Below are 24,910 nucleotides of genomic sequence, written 5' to 3'. Positions count from 1 at the left end.
GAGAGTCATATATAGAACTAACAAGATTTGCATTGAATAGAGATGAATGGAAGAATATTTCATCATTCAACCAATCTAAGGATTGAAAAAAAAGATACTATTATTTCAAATTTATATGTTAACCTGTTTTCAACAATTTTTATTTCCTTCTGAAGCTGTTTACCGAGTTTTTTGTGACGGGTTTTAAGCCCTTTTCTTACTATTGTATTCCTACATAGTTTTCCTCTACATTGGACAGCATATAATTTACAGTCATGCGAAACCTCGATAGATTGAACTTCCGTAAGTCGAATTTTCGACAACTCAAATCCCCCCCCCCCCAACCGATTTGAGTTACTGAGATTCCGCTGTATTTTGAAATGAATGTGATAATTTGTTTGTTTTGTTGAATGTTTTGTTTTATTTAATTTTTTTTTATACACTTAACCTTCGTTGTGCTATCGGTTGTTCGTTGCGTTTAGGTATTCTCTTACTTGTCTGTGTATACAGTATCGAATAAATAAACCTATACACACATACTAGGTATCATATTGTTCATTGAAAGAATTAATGTAATTACGTGCGTATTGTGCGTATACAAATGGAGCAGATAAGTGTGAATTCAAGCAGTTGCAGCGAGGTACAATACGTTTCGGATTGTTGTCAACCACTTTCTGTGGTGGAATAGTGTGTACTTGCAATGGAAAATATAGAACACTTCTGTAATGTACCTATTTTGCCTATTCAATTCGCCGGGCAACACATAATATGTTGGTTCAAACAAACTAAAACAATTATAAATAACTTTTTTCTAGTATTGTTACCCGGCATTGCCCGAGATGAATGAAACTGCCAGTAGTAGATTAGATGGAATTAAACCTCAACTTTAAACGTTGTTGTTATGATGTAAAATAATAGCTGTTAGTCAATTTTATGTGCCTTGAATAATAATTAATAATAATATAAACACTGACAAATCCACGTGACTAAGTAAATTTTGATAATGCCGTGAGATATGTTAACGTACAGCCGTGCAGCCTAGCTGTCTTACATGTTAATATCTATGTTTATATATCGCAGTTCGTGATTCCAGTATTATTTTCACAAAGTCAAATGCTATCAGACTGCAAAATTGTTTCCACGCGAGTTTGGTGATTTGCACGTTTTGGTGTTTTTTCATCTTAATAAAAGTTAAAATGGTTCGTTCGAATAATAAAGTTGATGGTTTAATCTATCAACGTTATATGTGAATTTAAACCCGCTATGAATAAATAGTTGGCTATCGTTTCATAAATGTTTTTTTACATTTTGAATTGAATTGGTCTTTAATGGTTTCTGTTTTAGGACTACATAATATATACTTATGTCCATAGGCGGAGATTTGATCAAATTTTAGGGGGGCTTAAATGTTCTTTGCAAAAGAACACCCCTACTCTAATATCAATAATATCTTCACTCTTCAGTACGCATAAACTACTAAAGTACTAAATTACAAAACTACTAAATACAAATTATTAACTATATAATATTATGCACTTTAAAAATCATTAATTTATAATGCAATAAATATTTTATTATTTTAGTACAATAAACCTATTTTTATTAGCAAATATATCAATAACGTTCTCAATACTGATACTGATATCTTTTTCAATGTATAATATTGATCCTAATTTTTGTCATTGCATCGATAATGTGATAACAATCCGTCGCGACGGTCAGCCGGTGCGCACCAATGACGATTAGGTATAATAATTATTATATTGACATTTATTTTGGCATTTCAAGAAAAAAAAATATTTTGTTGAGTTCTAAGATTTTGTCAATCGTTGTAAAATAAGTACCTATATTTTATACAATGAAAAATGTTTAATAATTTTGGGTGACTAAGCCCCCCCCCCAATCTCCGCCTATGCTTATGTCAATTTCATTTTTATGGTATATGTGTTATTACTTATTAGAAGCCTTAAATCTTGTCTTCGGAATGAAACAGATTTGGATATCAACGCTTGAAAGATTTTCACTCAGACACTCAGTTCTTTCAGAGTCTGAACATTTAACATTTCATTATCATATTAAGAATCGAGCAGTCAAGGTACTAAACAAAAAAAACCTATGGCTAGTTCAACACTTACACACTATTGTTGACTTTACCGGTGGAACCTAGCTGTGCCATGCCTAAATTACAGATATGCAGACGTGCAGTACCCACCCCATCACCGAAAGCAGTGATGCCAAAATATATATTTTATGACAATTGTCATAGGTGATATTAGTAGGTAGGAGGATTACCTTTGTCATTCTAAATATATTATGATAATTGTATTAGATATTACAGATAATAATTGTGAACTAAAAGTCAATAATATTACATAAAAACTATACTTGGTGTATAGTAAAATAATTATAAGAAATATGTGGGTGTGAAAATTATATGTGGAAGTGTCTTATGTCATAAGTAAAATTTTAGAATTTGTCGCCACTGGCCGAAAGAACTTCTTTCTTCAACCGTCTTTATATTACTTCGATTTGAAAGTATAGAAATATTTTTATAAAAAAGTTCAGTTATAGGTAAACCTGAACTAGATCTGATTATAATATTATTATGTTATATGCTAAAGTACTGTTTAACGGTTTAAAAAAAAGAAAGAAAAATAGTAATTATAAAACTATGATCGAACGCGATACAGGTATGTATAAGTTTGTAACCAAAAGTTTTACTTGTATTAATCAATCAATTATTAAGGGATCGATTTTATCAAATTGAGCAGTTAGTGATATAGGATTTATGCCCTTAGTCCTTACATCATAATAATAGTCCATATTGAATTATTATAGACAGTGAATAATGATCTAGATTTAAAAGAATACATATTATAAAAATTATTGCAATTTACGCAATTTACACACCATACCGACGAGAGAAATACTGCACTGTTGTCGGAGTAGGTAGTGCGTATGAATTCAACCATCATACAACTGAAAAAGCGGGCGTGCAATACGTCGTGTATAAGTACGCATAAATACTACATATACGGAGGTTATTGAAATGCGTATTTAATATTATTTTGAATAAAGAAATGGAAAACGTAATAATTAAAAAGCACATTTACAATTTACCACATTATAATGATTTACGTTCACCAATACTTCATCGACACAGGATAAAGATCAACAAATGATATATACCATATACGTATCTAATCAGTAGGTACTTATTAATCAGTAATAACTATCCAAACATTATTACTAGATGGTACTACGTTTACGTATGATAAGTGAGTACAGCTTAATCTATATTTCTATATTTCTATATCTATATTATTATATAAAAATTCTTTGTTCAATGTTTGTTCAGATTTAACTCAAAATCTATCTATATACGATTTTGATAAATTTTTTTAAAATATTCCTCATGACTCCAAAAGTGTTTTTGGCTATGTTTTGTTCAAATTTTTTAATAAATTCCCATATTTACATATAATTTTATGGGGTATTTCGGATATTCCCACAACCGCCCGCGATAGTATCTAGAACTTTCTAGAAGAGATAAACAAATAGTGGCAATAATGCTGCTATTTTTAGAGTTCCGTGGGCTAGTTTATGCATATTAGCATTGACCATAAATCAATTATAGATATAGAGGTTATTCCAGAAGTATTTGTCTCTTGTTACGCTAAATATCTACCAAATAACCAAACTACAATTTTAATGACATTAACTTTATTATTTTAATTGACCTTTGAAAAAAGGTTTAAAAAAGGGTATTTTTAAATTTTTTAAAGTTAATTCTAATTAAAAAGATAATATTTATTATTTTTTTAAGTGGATGTAATTATATTGTAATTTGTGTAAGGAAAACAATCGAAAAAATATTCATATGCCGCCAAGATATTGAAACAGTTACTCTTAAGCCTGCTTCGTATTTTGAAATAGCAACACTGATTTTCTGGTAATCATTTCATCTATTTATTTTTATGGTAGTTTTTATTTATATACAATGGGTCGCGAACTCGCGAGTACACTGGCACGACAGCCAGGTCGGAAGGTAATAAAACGATTTTGTGTGGAGCTTCAGCTTATGTAAGAAAATTTAATTTAAAAATATTATACAGTTTATTATTATTACAAAAATAATTATTTTTTACACCGCTGGTTATATATACAACTATTATCCAAGAACAGGAAAAAATGTATGGAAAAATATTTTACGTGACAAAACTGCTCACGGATGAAGTTAGTATTTCTAAAATTCTTAAATTCCTTCTAAAAAAGGTAGGTAGATGTTTATGATTACCTTGACTTGAATGATAATGTAGCTTAAATGCATAACTTTAGAATTATTGAAACCGATTTCCAATAAAATCTTCAAAATGATAAAAAATAAAAAACTATAATTTTACAACGCATAGAATATCAGTATATATTTTATATATTATGCTCAATAATGTTTAATTCATATTATATCGTAATACGCACACCTCACGTGTCTGATAAAATTAATTAAGTATAAACAGGTTTTTAATAAATATTTCAACTCGAAAAATTGCTAGTAAAATATCTTTAATGAATAAACATATCAATGTGCCCATTTATTCAATTGCACTGCTGTTCATCATTTGTAATATTTTGCGGTTTCTGCGGATCATTTGTTTGGCCAAAACGATTGTGAAAATAAAAAACCGACATTTTTATTTGCTGCCAGAAATCTATTTACTTTCAACAAGATAAAAATAATACTTCCGTATATAAATGCATGTACCATAAGAGAAAACTGTACCGCCAGACAGTATGGTACCGACTGCCGGCATACAAGCATTATATCAGACACGTATTGGAAAACATTTCTATGAACCGACTTATACATTAAATGAAACGGTGTAAAATAGACACTTTAATTCCTTTAAAGGAGACCCGAACAGAACACCTAATCACATAACTAGTCTCATTGACACGTTTAATTAATTTATAAGAACTCTTGAATGGATTTCGATAAAACTCAATTTTGAGTAAATTTGAATTAAATGTATATAATAATAGCCCTTCTTTTGAAAACCAGAATGTCCATTTAACCAAGTAGGTACATATTATAGTATATTTTGGAGTTTATACCTATAGGAAAAAAATATAAATAAACATACGATATTGTACGATTGCAAAACTGAAAATATGAAGAATGGCTATGGAATACAGACGCAGTGCATCTATTTCTAAAGCCGGTCCCACTCGACTAATATAATGAATACTCAACGAATATTCGTCAATCGTTATGCTCAACAAGTAGGTACACGAATCGTCGAGTCGTGTATGAGGTAGGTATTTAATCATCATAAAGCATAACGATTATGTACATAACGCTGAACCACTTCGTGGTTTCTTGATAATATTTTTGGAATTACAATTAATACTAATAGTTATTTACCAAATCATAGTATTTTTTTTAATCTTTTTACCGACATTTATCACTCATTAAACAATGTGTTTTATAGGGTTATGTTTATATATATATATACTGCATAATAATCTAAAATTATAATATATATTTACAATACGATATTATAGGTATAAATTATACAGTATACATACATGTACATAATATATATATATATATATATATATATATATATATATGTATATATTATTTTAGGGTCAGGTTCGGAGTTGTCAAATGTTTGCCGGCAACTATAGGATATAGCCACAGACTGCGTGGCACCAACAGTTATCAGCGGCCTCACAATCGACTTTTACCGCCATTTGTAGTACTTCATGTTAAAAAGGAACAAAAAAAAATACAACCATGACCGCCCGCTGTCCTTTACACATCTGCTTTTACCTACTATTAGAATAAGCAGCTGGACATTGGCGTCAAGCCGTCTCGTGTCTAAACAACCGAACGGAACGGTGTTTATAGTGTATTACACATTTACACGATAACGTTCTGTATAAATATTCTAATAAAAATACCCAGTATTTCGTCTAAGTATTATTATTATTATTATTGTCAGTTAAAACTCATCTAGATAATTGTCTAGTGATTATATTATATTTCCAATTCCAATTCATCGTAGTACCTTTCCATCATATAATATTATATACTTTCTAAGACTTATGCCGACCAGCAGTCCTATTAAAATTAGAACCTATTGAATAAATAGTCAATATAAAAATTCAAAACGATATTACTAAGATAAATTAAAACTCTTAAGTCGTAATTAGACACCTATTTCGTTAGTTAGTATATTAATGTATACGTACAGTATATATATTTTATTGTTATTGATAGTTGATAGATACTTTTGTTAATATAATACAATAATATGATCATTTCAATCTCGTTTCACATTTTTATTATAATATCTATGGCGAATTACCCTTAATGTGACAATGTTGCTGAAAGGGTTAAATATTACAACGAAATAATTGAAAGACGGAGTGACATTTTGGTCTTCGAGTCTACGGGAATGCGTACAGATCTAAATAGTAAATAACATTACATAGGTACCTAATACCTAAAGGTATAATGCAATGTTGGTCACATTTTCACGTCCATCTTTACCGCTTTTCTTTTTCAATCTCAAATAATATCATACGACAGATATACAATCGTATTCCAGTTTCTCACAATCGTGCAATCGTGGATATATGGATTTGTGTTACACATAGCATAATATAGTAAATTTACGTATTTAAAAACAATCGCGTAGAAACAGCAGCAAAACCGTAGGGATGTTTTTAAACTCGTGGATAAATATACGACGCATGTTATAGGCACGCCGCATGTAAGTAATAATGTGTGTGTGTGTGTGTGTGTGTGTGTGTGTGTGTGTGTGTGTGTGTGTGTGTGTGTCTTTGTTGTGTATGTATGTATATGTGCGTAGCCGCGTAGGTACATATGTGTATAGATATATTACTATTAGGTAGGTACCTATATATTATACTGCAGCCGCCGAGAAACCTGGTTTCCAGAAATACGAAAACCACGCCCTATTGTCCACCGACTCCCCCACCCCCATACCATACTAACACACACACACGCACTCACACACCACGCGTACGACCCCCCGCTCGTCACGTCATGCCATAGAGGACGCCCGTTTGTCTGCCGATTTCCAGCGGCGGCCGGCCGGTCGGTCGGTCGGTCACACGTGTGATGCCTTAGATATATAGGTATATTTTATTATGTTTATATTTTATATACGTACACAATAGACCGGCAATACCCTCCGAAGACCCTGCGGTCATCATTTCAGTATCATCTCCTGTTCGATTCGGTCGTGTATTTGTACTGCAGCAACATTGCGCGCGTCTGTACAAGACAGTACGTACATTTCATATTATTACAATTATTCCGTATCGCGATTTTTCTGTTTAAAAATATAATATTATAATAACATTGTACGCGTGCAGGACTAGTTAAACGTCTGCACTCTTTACATTATAATATACAGCTAGTTGGTGCGCTGAACGGCAATGTGCGCGTCAATCAACATCCGTTCACAATAATATTATGTTTTAACTCGGTTATCATAATACACATATTATTGTCGAATCGATTCGTTCGCATCCACGCACATGGTGTTTCTGAAACGACATCATCAGGCCAAATAACATAATCCTCAGCTATATCAGGTAAGTCACGATTGTTATTTATTTATCTATTTATCATAATAATACCTATATAGCATGATACAACACCAAATTGCAATATGCTAATGGGGTGGCTTTAGGAGAGGAGAGACAAGGAAACTATGATCTTACAAAATTTAAAAAAATATATATTCAGTCGACTATATAATACAATTAATTTGAATATAATATACGCTTTTAATATTACAATAGGTATATAATATAACGTTAATAGTGTACTTGATATCGTTTAATTGTAAATTATCATTATTTTATATTTTCTTGTAATACGCCAGTACGTACGTGCTTTTTCGACACATTTGCACCCTTTCCCCACCTAATACCAAACCCTATAGCCGCCACTGCTATGCTGTATAGTAGGCTTATTTTTATAGTATATAGTTTATACCTACAAAAGATATTGCATAGTTATGTGGTGTGACACACAACACATCAGTATGTACAGACATTATATTATTTAATAAATTGGTACCTAGTAGAATAATGGTTAGAACAAAATAGCTTGACCAAAATAATGTTTTATGTCTTTGAAAATAAGCATCCAGCTGTACACTTAATACTAAATAGTATTAAGTTTACTAGTTTAAAAACGACATAGGCATGTGGCATAGACAACGAGTACCTACCTAGCGCATGGAAACAATTTACGAAATTTGTTAGATATTTTAACGTATAATGTATGGTATTATAACTATAAGAAGTACCTACATATTAAATATAAGTCTGAAACACCACAAACTTTTTTTTATTTTCACTAGGTTTAAGAATATTTTTTTCAGTTAACTTGCTTATATAAAAAACGTTATTTTTATGACCTATTCAATATATATATACATAGATAAATGATAGAAATGGATAATAGGTAGATAAGCGTTATCAGTAGATATAGATACATAATGTGTGTTTAGCAGTCAATCATATTAGGTAATATAATTTATTAAAAATTGATACAATATTACAATTTCTGAATATTATATAACATTAATTCACGTGGATTAATTCTACATAGTCTACATCATATATATATGAAACAATGTAAAAATATCCTAGAAAAAATGTACTAAAAATGATTTTACAATATTAATTATATTTAAAAAAATAATATTAAATAATTGTTTTATTGTATTTTTAAGGTCATATTAAAATAATAATTATTAAAAAAATTGTTTATTTACATTCTTCCTGATTATAACCGTATTACCGTGGCATAATGTCAATAAAAAATTAGATATACATATTTACAGGGTAAAAAAAGTATTCACAGACTCACAGTAGACAATATCATATACAAAATGTGTTTTTCAGTGTTTAACAAAAATAACGTTAATGTTATAAGGTGTTCCTATTTCATTATTTTTGATTTTTTACATAATGTGTATTCTTAACTTCGGTTATTTTTTTAGACTTCTATTAAAGAATAAAATTCAAATAACAACTTACTATCGATGACAGTGATTAATGATAATGATCGTATATAGGGATCCAATGGATCCATATTGCCATATGGGACATGGATCGCCATGACCTTTTTTGTATCCAGAGTGTATATAACAGAATCCCCTGAAAAAAAAAAAAATATGCTTATTTAACGTATGACAAAAATTGATAATATTATATGATAAGTAAATAATTTAAGAAATATACGCATGTCAGAAAATTCTAAAAAATAAACTACTTGACTTAGATAAATCTTTTTACCATCAAAATTGTTTTTATGATTAGATTCACAAATAGGTCATTTTGAATTTATCCAAAAAAATTTTATTTTCTGTACTAACAATAAACATAAAATAAAATATATATATAGTTATAGCGTCACTTAATGAACAAAAAAATAATATTAATTTGTACAGAATTTATTCCAAAAGACAGTTCTATCTGTTACGTCTTTTATATTATATTAGTATAGTGGGCCATACAATTTATCTTAGAAATAATGAATTTATGTCCCATTTCATTTTTATGTATATATATATATATATATATATATTTAGCCATTTTAGTAGATTTTAAATATAACGATAGAATGAAGAATACCTGGATATCTAAAAAAAAAAATTAATAAATAATAATAATAATAGCGGAACTATACATATAAAATTGAGTACTGATCCATCCAATATCTCTTATTTGATGTAAAATTTTAAATTAATCAAAATATTATTAACTTACAACTAGTGGAAAATGTACACAATATCCTATTGTAAATAAATATAATTTATAAAATATTATATTTTAAAAACAGTGGTTAATGGTGGTTATATTTAAATTTTAAATAATATGTTACACGCGTATTAATAGTGAAGCGTTAATATTAATAAAATTACTATCGATTGTTTTGAATTTAGGTACAATGATTATTTTACTAATATTGTTGGCTACGCTAAACACCGGCTGGGCAGCCATCGCAGGATATGAAGAATTGGAAAAACATTTAATTACAAAACTAGGTAAAATTTATACGATTAATTTATTATTGCGATAACTAATTCAAGCATGCTTGTATGAAAATAAATGTATTTAATTATCGTTTCATTATTAAGGCTTAACCCGAAGACCTGTGGTAGATAAAAATATGAAAATACCATCTGCCACAATGGAGCTGTATAAATCAATGTTAGAAGAAAACAATGTAATTACAACTCATTTTCCTCTTCCTGGCTTGCACACATCGTCTGCTAATACTGCTAGGACCTTTTTCAACAAAGGTAATTAATGTGTTTTTATGTATAGGTAGTAGGTACATATTATATTATTTCATCTACATAAATGATTGTTATTTATATTATTACAAACAAGTTATAAACTTAAAACTAATGTTTTATGCCTTGAAACGTTTAATTAAAATAAAATAGATTGATACTAATTAATAATTAGATTGAATATAATATTATCCTGTCTATCCTGAGCTAATTTATTTTATCAGAATAGATTTGACGAGTAGTGAAAATAATTGTGATAATTTTGTTTTTATAGGATCAGCCCCAATGAATGCTAAATCTAAAAAATATAGGCTACAATTCGATATAGATTCTATTCCTGAACGGGACCAGGTTAAAGCTGCTGAAGTTCGCTTTACAATGATAAACAATACAACACTACGAAATGAAGAATTTATACATGTGATTATACATGATATAGTCCAACCTGGCGTGAAGGGTATATCAAAACCTATTCTCAGGTATGATTATAAGCAAACGATTATTATTTCTATATGCGTATATATACATATATAATCATACAAATCCTTCCACTATATTTTTAATTATCATTAAATTTATATATTTTTATTAATAGAATTATCGATTCAAAATCAATTAATATGTCAAAAGTTTCAAAATCAGAAGTTATCAGTTTTGACGTTACACCAGCTATAGAAAGACTGTCGACAAACAATTTCAAAGAAAACCATGGTATGCTAGTACAATGCGTCACAGAGTCTGGTAGTCACACACATTTACTCAGCGTGTTTGATTTTTTATCACCTGAAAAGACATTGCTACTGGTCTACACCGATGACGGAACAAGTAAGAATAAAGTCATTCTATCTATATGGTTAATTTAATACTGATATTTGATGCATCGATAAGTAAAAAAGTAAAATAAGCAATAGTTTAACCTGGTGAAATGTGAGGGCATAATACTCAATGCATTTAAAAACAATTCAAAATTCAAAATGACTTGTAACTACCTTATATTCATAGTTTCTCGGAAATCGTTGATATATATATTAGAGACCATTTTATCTATAATTTATTCATTATTTAATTTTTTATTTAAATGATCTTAAGCATCTGCAACTATGGCCATTTATGATTTTGTGTAGGGATAATACGGTTGGTTGAGGAACACGTGTACGTGTTGCAAGGATTCGTTACTAAAAGCCCAGGTGGTTATCCATCTAGGAACTTGTGAAATTGTGACGCCGGATCATGCTTGACCTCATAACACGTTAATTACTGAAGCCAACCACCGAGCCATACCAGGCCCCAGTTAAAATAATTATATTTTTGTTTATTTTACAATGATAACTATTTTGCCGTTAAATAATTGTGACGACGTAATTGATATTTTTTGAAAGTCTCACCGCTCCACTAATAGATATTAAAGAAACATTAATTCTAAATACGTCCCTGTATGATAATAATAATAATACTGAATCATTCCGACTGAAACAAATAGAATATTTTAGACATTAACACGAAACATAACAAAGTTGTTACGTTGTACAATTTCGATTTTATGGTTTTACGGCAGTAAATTATTATGAATTTTAATCATCTAATAATAATATTGCGTTAAATTGTTGTTCTGCAGGTGAAAAGAGTACGTTAGAAGGGATGATGCGTCGGAGCAAACGGTCGGCCAACGAGTCGGGAGCGCCGCAGAAGAAAGCGAAAAAGAAGAAGATCTGCCAGCGGTATTCGATGTACGTGGACTTCAAGGATGTCGGGTTCAGCGATTGGATTCAGGCGCCGCCAGGTTACGACGCGTTCTACTGCCACGGGGAGTGCACGTTCCCGTTGGCCAATCATATTAACGCGTCCAACCACGCGGTCATGCAGACGCTGATGAACTCGTACAACCCGGCGTCAGTTCCCCGGGCGTGCTGCGTACCGACCAAGCTCAGTTCGCAGACGCTTCTCTACGTGGACGATGACGGGAAGCTGGTGGTGAAGAACTACCCGGAAATGACCGTGGATGAATGCGGATGTAGATGAGGGCGGTGGCTGCACGGCAGTTGTTATACGTCATTTCGATTCGACGTCATACAACACTTGCATTACCCAGATCTATTGTAACGCCTGAGAGTGTACATCTGTACTTATACAAATATTTACCTTGGAAATAGTCGAACTACATATTATGTTATATACATAACATACCTATAAATATTTGCAGTGTATGCATGCGTTTAGTGCTAATGTATGAAATAAAACCTATTTTGTCTAGTTATAGTTCGGTCGACATTCATATAAATAAATATGTATATTACAGCAGTATAAACTCGCACATATAAAATATTTTTATACCAATAATGTGTAAATAATGATGTACATAAAGAATATTTTTATAAATGTAAATACCCGCAAATGGACATAAATGTAAAAAATTAATTATAAGTCTAGTCCAAAACCAATACAATTATTCAGTTTTGATGTTGAATAACCTTGGTACATAACGATAAGATATATTATGTTTGTACACAATATCCTAACACGAATTTTTGTTACTATTATTGCTATTCATTCTATTTAAATTATTTATTTATATTTTGTTTTCGTTGTTGTTTTATTAAATGGTACTGTGCATACCGTATTTAAATAAATATTATAATTATGTATAATATATTAAAATAAAAATGTAATTGCATTGTATGTCGAGGTTTATTTATTTTATCATTTTGATAGCTAAGTGTCGCAGTGTCAGTGTGACACAATTTACAAATTAACAATTAGGTACGATTAAATAATTCTTCATTCGAACTATATATTGTGTCTATGTATAGCCGGATTATGTACGACTTTTTTTTCTCTAGATAATTATTGTATATTAAAGTTAAAGCACCACAATAAGATTATTCTAATACTGTGAGACAATTAAACAATAATTACCTTACAGCTATTGAATAGGAGTGGTGGTCATAGGTCCAAATGGGCGAAGCTTTAGAGGCTAAGCCCCCAAAAATTTACTAATGTTGTTTAAAGCTTATTCATTTTTAAAATATTAAAATTAGGTTTTAGTCCTCCTCCTAATCTCAAACACTATTTGCGCCTATATGGTGGTGGTTTATGAATAGGTACTAATAAGAGGTAGGTACTGCACATTGCAGAGATATTTTAAGAATTTATTTTAAATTTATAATGCATTTATATACTAATTCAGTGTCTCAGTAAAAGTAGTTTGCAGGTACTTTATATTTAAATCAATAGGTATACAAATAATAATTTCGATTTCGATATATATTTTTATGAAGACAGTGGTGAGATCGAAAAGACGAAAAGCAGCTAGAACTATTTTGAAGTTAAAAATAAAGAGACACACGATGATTATAATTTAATTTATTATAGGTGTGTGTCAAATGCTGGGCAATTTCGAATTACTTATAAAAGTGGACATTATTGAAATATAATTTAAATCAACACTACTCGCCAATTATTCATATTACTATGTATTAATACTACATTCACTACTACTCATCCACGAGAGATCTGAAGGGTAAATTAATATAGAATCTACGCTAACTACCTATAGAGTATAGATGATGGACGGATCATCATTAATGACCAATAATAAATATAATATACGTACATGCAGTATTACGTCGTACAGTATTACAAATTGTAATAAACTTACTTATATTTCTTACGATTCTAATAGTATACAATTTTATGACATAATTCTTCAAGGATATTTAGTCAATTAAATAATGAATAGTTCAAAATAATGAGTTTTGCACTAAAAAAAATACCACTATAAGCTAATTTATATTTTATATGGTTAATACTTAATGGTCTTCGCTCTTGAGAACTTGTGATATTTTTTCAAGTAATAATATTTTAAACATAATTTGAATTCTATAAATTAAACAAATTTTTATTATGATGTGTCGCTATGACGCTATTGTGTGGCTTTTTTTCACGCGTCTCATGTCAAAATTAATACATACAAAGTGATCTATTTAATTGAGTACACTAATTATCTCGAAAAATATTAACTTGTTTTGAATTTTTTTTTTTTATCTTTTAAGTTTATGTTTTTTCTAAAAACCGTATAATATTTAAATTTTTTTCGCCCTTACATTTATTGGTGAAACCACTATCAACTTTTAATTTTCAAATGGTACCGATTACGAGTATATAATTAAAATATCATAAGTCAATAAAACCACTTTTCCCATGAATTTATGTATTAACATTTTTATTTTTCGTTGATCAGTTTGTGAGATATAACTGAACTCCTCAAAGTATTGGTGGTTTTTACTATTTTTCCAATAATTGTAAAGACCAGAAGCTAGTGATAAATTCGATATCACTGGATCCAAGGTAACAAAATAATTCCAATTAGTTGATAAGTTAATAAATGATTAGGCTTAAAAGTACTATAGTATATAATCTTTAATTAATTGTTATTTATTTTATTACCTATAGTACCACTGGATTCAGTGATATTTAATTTATCACTAGCTTCTAGTATTTACAATTATTGGAAAAATAGTAAAAACCACCAATACTTTGAGGATATATTATGCATATCAGTATATCAGCACACATGCTTATTGTAAATTAAAATTACAAATTGTTTGTTTTAAATAAAGTTAAATATATATATATATATATATACACAAATCATTTGTTAGGTTACATAACGTTGTTATTATATAGAAATACTATCCACCATTGGCCCGGACTCACTGATATTATAAAGGATTCCTAGTATTCCTACCTATAAGTAAACTTTTACTTAAAAGATATTGAGTTGTTGCAAATAATAAGCTATTTGCAGATTAGAATTTAGCTACCTACAAAACTTAAAAATAAACTATTCAAATAATGTAAGATAACTCTAGGATAACTAATAAAAATTTTTAAAAATACATTGCTTGTTAAAAATCAAACTATCGACTAATAGGGCGCAATAACAAAATAATCTTTCATATTTTGTCCTTTAACACTAATGTTAGCGTTTTATTTTCACTTAAACATAATATGTATTATCTGCAAAATACTAATATATAATACAGTATTATATGTAACGTTCTACATTCTTAATTCTTATACATGCCTATATCATATTTTTCTGGAAACCATAAAAATGTGATATTCTAGAACATGACTAGCGTATACATTACCATTATTCGGCTGCTATTATGTAATTTAAAAATAATCCAAACAGACTTTCAATGTTTCTTCAATTTTAAAACCCTAATGAATTTCAATATTTTATTATATGCCATATTATACTCATATCTAATATACAAGTAGTGATATATAAATAAATACAAAATACTATACTATATAAAATACTAATGTCATGTGTCATATAGTCATGTTGACTAAGTACATAACGATATCAGACACAAAATGTAGATATTTACTAGTAAAAAATCAATGGATATACTACTTACTAGTTACTAGAAGTGTACAATTTACGTAAATTTACCGTAAATTCTAAAAATTTGGTAAATGTTGATAATTATTGTATATCACCATATGTACACCCTTGCAGGGAAATCCTCACTTTCTCTTTTTCATCAACTTATAACTATTGTAACGCTTATTTTTATCATTTATTGGATAGTAGGGTATTAATGGTGTAATAAATTTAATATATTGACGTCCAACGTCCAGAGGCCCTCAGCTTATAGGAGGCGTATGTTTATGTCGGAAGCTCACAGCAGGCCGTGCGCAAAATTGAATAATGGGGGGGGGGATGTTTTGAAAGAAAAAAATGTATAAAATAGATACATCAATAATTGGCAAATAGTAGTATACCTAACATATTTATATTTATTATTAATTTTGTAAGTAGGTACTTATATTAAAAGCTATGCATTATTACAAATAAGATTATATAATATTACATAGGTATAGGCAATAGATCGAAAGTAAATAACACGAATTGTTTTGCCATGGTGGGGGGAGGGGTCAAACCGCCAAAACCAACCTCCCTTATTGCGCATGGGACTAGCTCACAACAAACTGCTGTACGCATCCCCGGTCTGGGCGATGACGGTAACAAAGACGACTCGGAATAAAACGTTCCTCAGCCAGACCCAAAGAGGTGCTGCTATTCTGGTTGCGAGGTGTTATATAAGACTATATGTCCGATATCACTGCTCTAGTCCTGACTAAAATATACCCCCTGCTCACCTTCTTGCCAAAGAGCGATTTAGAATCGAGGAGCGCAGGAACGAAGTAATACGACGGTAGCACTCATCCACAGCCATGAACGGGAGGTTACATTGCGCGAGTGACAGGAGTTCTGGAACCACACGTCAAACTGTCAAAGGCAGCGTTGATGCGGAAGTTGATCTCGGAGATGGGTGAACCCAGTACCGGATCTAGGGGGGACGATCCGGGGCCCATGCCCCGGGCGCTTATCATAGAGGGGCGCAAATTTTTACGATTTAGTGACTTTTAGGGGCGCTAATATTATGTTGTGCCCCGGGTTGCATAATTTGTAGATCCGGTACTGGGTGAACCAGTCAAGGATGGTAAATGTGTCATTTCACAAGCACTGTCGGGACATGAATGCTTCCAGCTGCGTGAATTGGAGCAGTGCATCGGTCGGCATCTACGGCCCGAGGACGTTCCTGATATCATTCTAGGGCCGGAGCAAGAGCTCCTCCCAAGTCCCAGATGGTATATAAATGAGACGGTGGATTGTGGTGTCGGGGTGGAGAAGCAGAGGTTTGCATTTGGCAGGATGGTGGAGACGATACTTGGGCAGAAAGAGGCTGGAGAGCGCGTCAGGCAGGCGAGAGGGGGGCGGGTAGCATAAAAAATGTTGTTTTCTGTGGACCGAAGCCCAGCTTTTTTGGGTGGTTAGAGGCCCCCAATGTTGTATAAATTGTTATGTTGGCGAATAAACGATACAGGGACGGGTCACGGGTGGCAGTATTGTGATGAACAGTAACCACCCGTTCCTGGTTTTTGAACAGGAAAAAAAAGTGTAGCTGGTGGTAGTCATGGTACAGACATACTCGTATTATAGTAATTAGTATAGGTATACATAGGACAGATGGTATTTATAACACATTTAAACTCTAGTACTTATTTTAACCATGAGAATGCTCTAATAAAAGGCTTACATATCCCGGTCACTTCTTGGAAATATCTGTCACATACTTTAAAAAAAAAATAGTGTAGAGATCATCTAAGTTAATCCTATAATAACGCAAATTCCATACTAACTGTTAGTTGTTGCTAATGATTAGTGGCTTCTTAGTCACGTAACCTCATAATGTTTTTGTAATTCACATCTCAGTATCTCACTTATATATTTTGTGCATAATTGTATAGAATATAGATTTTGTATATTCTTGTAAAAATAATGTATTTATTTTAGTTTAATTATCATAATATTATTATATAGGTAACTAAAGGGTTTTTTACTTAAACTATTTTTTTAATTTTTTTTTTATTTATTGTATTTACCTTTAAGAGTACGCTATGCCCGCATGTGTTATTGTCTCCGTCTTACAACTACGTAACATAGCAAACTTTATAATGTTAACTTTAATTTTTATAAGAGGTCAATTCACTCTAAATTTTAAACTCGCGCAGCTAAACGTGATCTGCTGAGCGTTAAATTTGCGATGTTACGCACTTGTAAGACGGAGACAATACGTGTGGGTATGACGACCTCTTAAAAAATCTTGTTATAAGCAAGTGTAAACGATAATATAAACTAAATTTTAACTAAAATTAAGACGTCTATGGACTATGATGTAAGATCCCCTTTTACATCCATTCGTGTACATTGTGACATGGGCTGGTCAACTAGATGGCAGTGTTGCTTTCTTTCTATATCGATTCTTGACAAATATTAAATTACCGATTTCGTCAAGTCAGGCGTGGCGATAACTGTAAACTGGACGTCTGGACGTAGCCCACTAACCACTGTTCAGTTGTTAGTTGTTATTAGTCAATACTCACAGTAGCTGCTCAGACGCTCAGTAATCACTTCTCGGACTTATTCATTAGCCTGCACTCTGCAGTAGGTAGTACCCAGTCAACAGAACATTTTAAGACAATGCCTTTGGCCAACATAACTCGCGTTGAAAAGTTTAGTTCTTGTCATCGGCTCCACAGGTACTCATACTCGTATTATTCGTTATCCAATAATATACAATTCATGAATCTTGAAAATAGATTTAAAAATAAATTATTCGTATTTTAAATGTTTGATCTTTCTTTTTTTTTAATTAAATTAAAATAGGCAATAGGGATGTATCATATATTTTAGGATCAAGCACCTAGCTAATTCTTTATTTAACAAAATAATGTAGAAAAATATATTTTTTTGTTTTGGTGAATATATCTAATAGTAAATATTATGAAGTAATAAATTATAAACAAATTATTATAATATATATTACAGCAACAATTTAAGTGATGAAGAAAATGTAAAAACTTTTGGGAAATGTAACAATAAAAATGGACACGGACATAATTATAAAGGTATTTAAAATGTTATTTTTACTATATAAATTATCTTCTGAATTTTTAAAACAGGAGACTATTAAAATACAAATTTTAAAAATTATAACATTTTGTATAGGTACATTAGCAGTGTAGTTTATGTGCCTACCATCATAATATATACCAATCTATATATTTTATTAAATATAACCTTTTTGTATTTAATTATTAAATAATAAGTTTTGGTAATGAAATTATTAATTATTACCCATGGTTAAATTTTCAGTCGAAGTTACAGTTAAGGGTCTAATCGATGAAAACACCGGCATGGTTATGAACGTATCTGACCTAAAAAAATATATTGACATTGCTGTAATGGAGCCATTGGATCATAAAAATCTGGATATGGATGTACCTTACTTTAAACATCGTGTTAGTACGACTGAGAATGTAGCAATTTTTATATGGCAAAGTTTAAAAGATGTTATGCATAATCCTAATTTGTTGTATAAAGTTAAATTATTTGAAACTGATAAAAATATTGTTGTTTATAAAGGTGAATAATTTATTATATTTGAGTAAATACTTACCTCCTGGTTGTTGTAATAAGAATTGTATTTTTATAAAATTTAAGTTTTTATAGTTTAATATGAGTGTTTTTTATAAATATCAAAAACAATAAAAATGTAATAGTATAAATTGTTTATATATTCTATTTTTTTAGATCACGTACGATAAAATGTATTTACATTTTATATGATAATTTACTTATAAACTTATAACCAAAATAAAATATGATGATCAAAAAATAAGCTATTACATTATATTGTATTAGAAATAAAAAATAAGATTAGTATTAAAAAAAAAAAACCATTCCATTAGATTTCTAGAATTTCTCAAAAATTACTTATAGAAAATAAAACTGAATGTTTTACCTGCAAGACCTTGATTACTTTTTTAGATTGGTTTATAATGCTAACTTAATATTATAATATAAATAAAAAACAAAAAAACAAATTCATATATTTATATATATAAATTAATGTATAACCTCAATTTATAAGTGCTTTTAGATTATGTATATAATAATATAGAAAAAAAAGATTGGTTTATAAAATTATAAACATAAAAGTAGAATATTTTATTGCAGTTGGTCTACATTACTAATGTTTTTTTAACATTTCGGATAAAGGGAGCGGTACATGCTCCTGTGTTCTTATAACCTTATCCATCTTAATAATTATAATGAAATAAATTATCAAACTTATATTTTAGGTCACACTATGTGAAATCCACAAAAATTTATATTTTGTACTAATGTAATCAATCATACCAATTCTATTACAGTTAATAAATATAATAAAATGTTATTTATTAAACAAATTCAATTTAGTACAAGAAAAAGATTTTTTTTCAAATTTTAATTTAATTTTTAAAGAAATGTTCAGTACACATTTTATTATTATGTTTATAAAAAACAATTTTTTTTGTAAGCATATGAAACTATTAAAAATTAATTGGAATTAATTAATCAGATAACTCTTCATTTTCAATTGTATAATTTGATGATACTTCTAATTCTTCATTCAATGTTTTCAAAATATCCACTGAAAAAATAATTAAGTTTTTATGAGAAACTATATATTAGTTAAATTAGGTAATAAAAAAATGCAGTGGCGCAACTAGGATCTATTTTCATGAGAGGTTATTTATATATAAAAAAGGTCTAGACTTTGAAATATTTGACTTTGAAAAACATTTTGGGAGAATCACAACCCCCACCCCTCCACCGGTTGCACAACTGTACAAATGTCATCAACAAAGTATTATGATCGTTATAAATTCATTTAACTTTTGTATACATTATATATTTATAATCATGGCTCTCGTAAATAGTAATTATGTGCATAAAATGTTATATTAGGCGACATGGAAACTAATATCATAGTTACAGAATTTTGTAAATAAATGAATATTTCAAGATATTTGTCCTATTTGGTAATGAGTTATCATGATTTTTTTTTTGTTTTTACTGTGCATTTAATAACTAAAATGTTTTTAATTTTTAATAGTTTAAGTTAAGTCATTGATATGAGTTAATAAAACTACTGTATTATTTCTCCTTAATATACATTATACAGGAAAATAATTATTTAATAAGAGTGAACATTGTACTTAAAACTGTTAGTATTTTTTCAATTTAAATCATTTGCAGACAATGATTTTTACATACTATATTAGCTATTAGGTATATAAATCTATTTTGTATTAAGTGTTCTACCGTTTTCATTTTTATTTTATATATCAATACATATTATAAATAATAATAAAGTTATTATCAGTGCTTATAAGTTCATGTATTAAAAACCCTTGAAAACATAATGAAAACAAAATTATACCAGTTTATTTTTTAATTTATAAACAAAACTAAATCTCTTATCCTAATATATTTTTAAATGGTAATGAACAAATACATATTTTTCTGTTCAGGCGCACTAACATGTGAGCTCTGATAATAACGCTATTTTTGTTACATTGTGTAATAAGTATTGTTATAGAAAATTAAAATTAAAATAGTATACAAAATAAAAAAATACATACCCGAAACCCGATAGCTAATATAATATGTAAAAAATATTGTCAACAAGGTTATATTGAAAAACAACCATGTTAGCTTAAGAGTAATTTACAATGTTCACTCTTCTATAACTAATGAGATGGTACAGGCACTAAAAGATTAAATTTAAATTTAATGTATCCTGTGGTACAGGATTGTACATGTATGGTATTGTTCAAATAGCAGTGAGTCAAACAAAAAATGGCAATGTTTCATAAAGTTAGTTAAATTAAAATAACTTAAAGAAAAAATGTAGTATACAATTCTGAATATTACTTATACACAATGATAATTAATTAAGAAATACACTAAAATTAAGTTGACAGAAACATAAAAAAAAAATACATTGACAAATGTTTTACTTTTTGATAAAATTTTCCTTTAACAAAATAATTAAGCATATCATTTATATTAAGGAGGAAGAATATTTAGGTGTTATCTCCACATATAATATGTTTAGTAAAAATTATTGATTAATTATTTTAAAGCAATTACCTTCTTTATTATCCTGAGCAATCATTTTTCTTAATTTTTCTTTTCTACGTTTCATTTTTTCACGCTTCTTTTTCTTTTTTATCTCTTCATTTTGAGGGCAGCTAAATAAATCTTTTTTTGCTGAATTTGGAATTGATTTATCTTCTTTAATTAAATTAAAAAATATTCCTCCAGATGTTCGTCTACGGTTACCATTCTAAAATAAAATTATAATATTTGAACTAAAATTCTTAACATCAAATTTAATAATATTCTATTAATTCAATAATTGTCTAACCTTAATCATTTGGCCACCATTCGCTTCTATTAAACAAGTTTTCTTATACTTTTCAAGAATGATTTTCCTATCTATCTTGGATATCACAGATACTACAAAACAAAAAAACAATTTTAAACTTTTCATATGGTAATACATATATATATTAAAAGTATACATTTAGTATAAAATATTGTTAAATCATTAGTATTGATTACAAAATACTATATTATCATAACTATTTTTTGTATTATTAAACCCAAAGTATCATAAAATATAGTTTGTGTTATCATATATGGTTTTCAACACAATATTAATGTTTGACTTCAGCTACAGCTATTTAACTAGCTAATTAATCAATAGTGATTTTTTAACAGTTACTAATATTATGAAGTTAAGTGTACACTTGTATAGAAAATATTCAAATAAAACAGTACTATATTAATTGATTGATTGAGCTCAGAACTGAGACATATTAATGGGTCCCTATAGGATTTAATTACGGGCATAGGTGTTTATGATGGAAAATGCAAATTTAGCAACCGTCAGCCTAAAAGAAAAGATTAAAAATGTAAAAATTCTAAATTAACCACAAAGTATGTAAATTTTAAAATTGTTTTAGAACCATATAACGCATGATAAAATAATTAGTAAAAAATACTGTGCGTTTGTTTTAACTAAACTTAGCAAATTTGATAGAAAATAAACCTAAAAATATTTAACCTTTGACTTAACTTACACATTAACATCTTATTATGTTCATAAAGATTTGTGCACAACTCATCCAAAAACTGATCAATAGTTTTTTCTTCAGAGTCACTAATATCAAGCAATATTCTACTCTTTGATGTATTGTCATTATTAGCTCTTTTTTCCTCAAATCCTTTAGTATTTCCATATTTGTAACTAAATTTCTTAAAATCTCCATTTCCATGTGAATATCTTTTCTTTACAACATGATCAGACTCCAGATCACATTCTCTAGAGAAATAAAACAATATATTAATAATAATTTTATATGATTTGTTTAATTGTTTATGATAATTTCATAAGTAATAATTACTTACTTTTCTCTCTTTTTATTTGACTTAGTTGATGGAAAAACACGTTTCCGTTTTGACATATGATCCCTGAATTGAATTAATTTTTATCATAACAAAATATTAATTATTATTAAAATAAAAGGTAAGATAAATACTGTAGTATCTGAGACTATTATTTATTAAGGTAAAATGTATAATAAATTTCTAACTCACTTGTAATTTTGTAGGTAAAATAATCAAGTTTGTAATTTTTAATTTCTAATTTATATAATATCTCAAATAGTGAAATGAGAAAATTGAAACTAATATGATGTACATTAGTATCTAATTAGAGAAAAATTTAACAAATGTTTTTTATATACTAAAAATTTATAATTCATGTTGAATTTTTTTTAGTAGAAAAGTTGAAAAGTTGAAAAAATTAAAATAAAAACTGCATTTAGGTATTATATTTTTATATTAATAACTGTGTTGGTTATTAGTACTTAGGCATGTCATACACATGGTATAACATTACAGTGAATGTAGGATTCATAACTTAAATTAAAAATAGTACCTATAAAATGAATAGTTCTGTATAGGTAATCCATAAAATACAATTTATATTCCCTTTCGAAATTTTGAAATTGTCTCAAGTATAACTTAATAATATTATCAAACAACTGAACATAATCATACTTGGGCTCATAGTTTGGATCATCCATATCAGTATAAGCAGCCGTTTTAGAGGTTACTTCAAGACGTGTTAGACATCCCTCCATTTGTTCTCCAACAACAATATCTCTCCACACCGATCCCCCTTTTCGATTAACAACAGTAGTTGGCTCTTCTTCAACATTGTCGAAATCATAGTCTGTATCCAGTTCCAATGTATCTGAAATGGACTAAACAAAAAATAAAATTATTTAATACTAAAACAATAGGAAATATTTTGAATATTTAACTATAAAAATGAATAATATGTTCTGTGGTTTATGTTAATTGTGACAAAAAATCTACACACACTTGCACACTGTACATTTACCTCATTATCAGAGTTGACAACCGGAGATGCCAAATCCATTATAAGATGTATGACAATTTAATATACAACCTAATTATATTATCATCGAACAAAGTTTATAGTACATAAAAACATACTTTGTTCAATTAAGTGACAAAATTTACAACATTGAATTAGATTAAAATTTCTAGACTAGAACACGTGACATAGGAATTTTAGGAATTTCGGAACTTTAGAAGGGTAGTTTTCAGTTTCAGTTTATATTTCAGATACGTTCAAATGTTCAATGTTCATAGGTACGTCTTCGATCGATCAGAATTTAAAAACAAAATTAATAAAATTAACGAATAACTAATAACGAGAACGTTTAACAAATACAATCGTTCAAAAATCGATTATCAATGCAGCCATACAACTACGAGCTATACGGGACGTCGTATCATGCATTCATGGCATTCATGCCATTATATTTATTTTTGAGTTATGACTGCACCAGACTACCAGAGCAGCTGTTTCAGCTGGGCACAGACGTCTTAACAAAACCAGAAGGTATGTATGCAATACCGCCAATACCCAAGGCTTATTATGTAAATACAACTTGAAAATATCGTATATCAAAGATATTTGTTATAGCAAGTGTAATTTCCAAACGGCGTACACTGAGTCACGTGCTGAACAGTAAATGTGTTACATAAATCAAGTAAAATAAAATAACTGAAGTAC

General features: G+C 29.1%; 3 protein-coding genes across 3 annotated transcripts; 2 read left to right on the top strand and 1 right to left on the bottom strand.

Annotated features, from left to right (window-relative positions):
• The first annotated feature begins 7,076 nt into the window (after positions 1-7,076).
• On the top strand, positions 7,077-13,004 carry LOC107163146 (protein decapentaplegic-like). Its single transcript, XM_015510402.2, has 7 exons — positions 7,077-7,297; positions 7,387-7,608; positions 9,975-10,076; positions 10,170-10,334; positions 10,603-10,807; positions 10,924-11,153; positions 11,944-13,004. The coding sequence occupies exons 3-7, from the start codon at positions 9,980-9,982 to the stop codon at positions 12,345-12,347; spliced, it is 1,101 nt and encodes a 366-aa protein (XP_015365888.1). The 5' UTR covers positions 7,077-7,297; positions 7,387-7,608; positions 9,975-9,979; the 3' UTR covers positions 12,348-13,004.
• A 5,190-nt stretch (positions 13,005-18,194) lies between these two features.
• Positions 18,195-19,472, top strand: pr (6-pyruvoyl tetrahydrobiopterin synthase purple). The gene is made up of 3 exons (XM_015510409.2): positions 18,195-18,443; positions 18,733-18,812; positions 19,060-19,472. Exons 1-3 carry the CDS (start codon positions 18,385-18,387, stop codon positions 19,335-19,337), a joined length of 417 nt encoding a protein of 138 aa, XP_015365895.1. The 5' UTR covers positions 18,195-18,384; the 3' UTR covers positions 19,338-19,472.
• A 418-nt stretch (positions 19,473-19,890) lies between these two features.
• Positions 19,891-24,871, bottom strand: Phax (phosphorylated adaptor for RNA export). Its single transcript, XM_089226861.1, has 7 exons — positions 24,209-24,871; positions 23,863-24,068; positions 23,209-23,271; positions 22,881-23,122; positions 22,163-22,254; positions 21,886-22,081; positions 19,891-20,380 (listed from the first exon to the last, which is right to left on the bottom strand). Exons 1-7 carry the CDS (start codon positions 24,245-24,247, stop codon positions 20,301-20,303), a joined length of 918 nt encoding a protein of 305 aa, XP_089082987.1. The 5' UTR covers positions 24,248-24,871; the 3' UTR covers positions 19,891-20,300.
• Positions 24,872-24,910: the final 39 nt, after the last annotated feature.

Source organism: Diuraphis noxia, unplaced genomic scaffold (assembly GCF_037042655.1).
Source record: "Diuraphis noxia isolate RWA-SAM2 unplaced genomic scaffold, SU_Dnox_SAM2 contig0004, whole genome shotgun sequence".
Taxonomy (NCBI): Eukaryota; Metazoa; Arthropoda; class Insecta; order Hemiptera; family Aphididae; genus Diuraphis; species Diuraphis noxia.
Note: the sequence above shows the minus strand (reverse complement) of the source record. Positions and strands in the feature narration are given on the sequence as shown.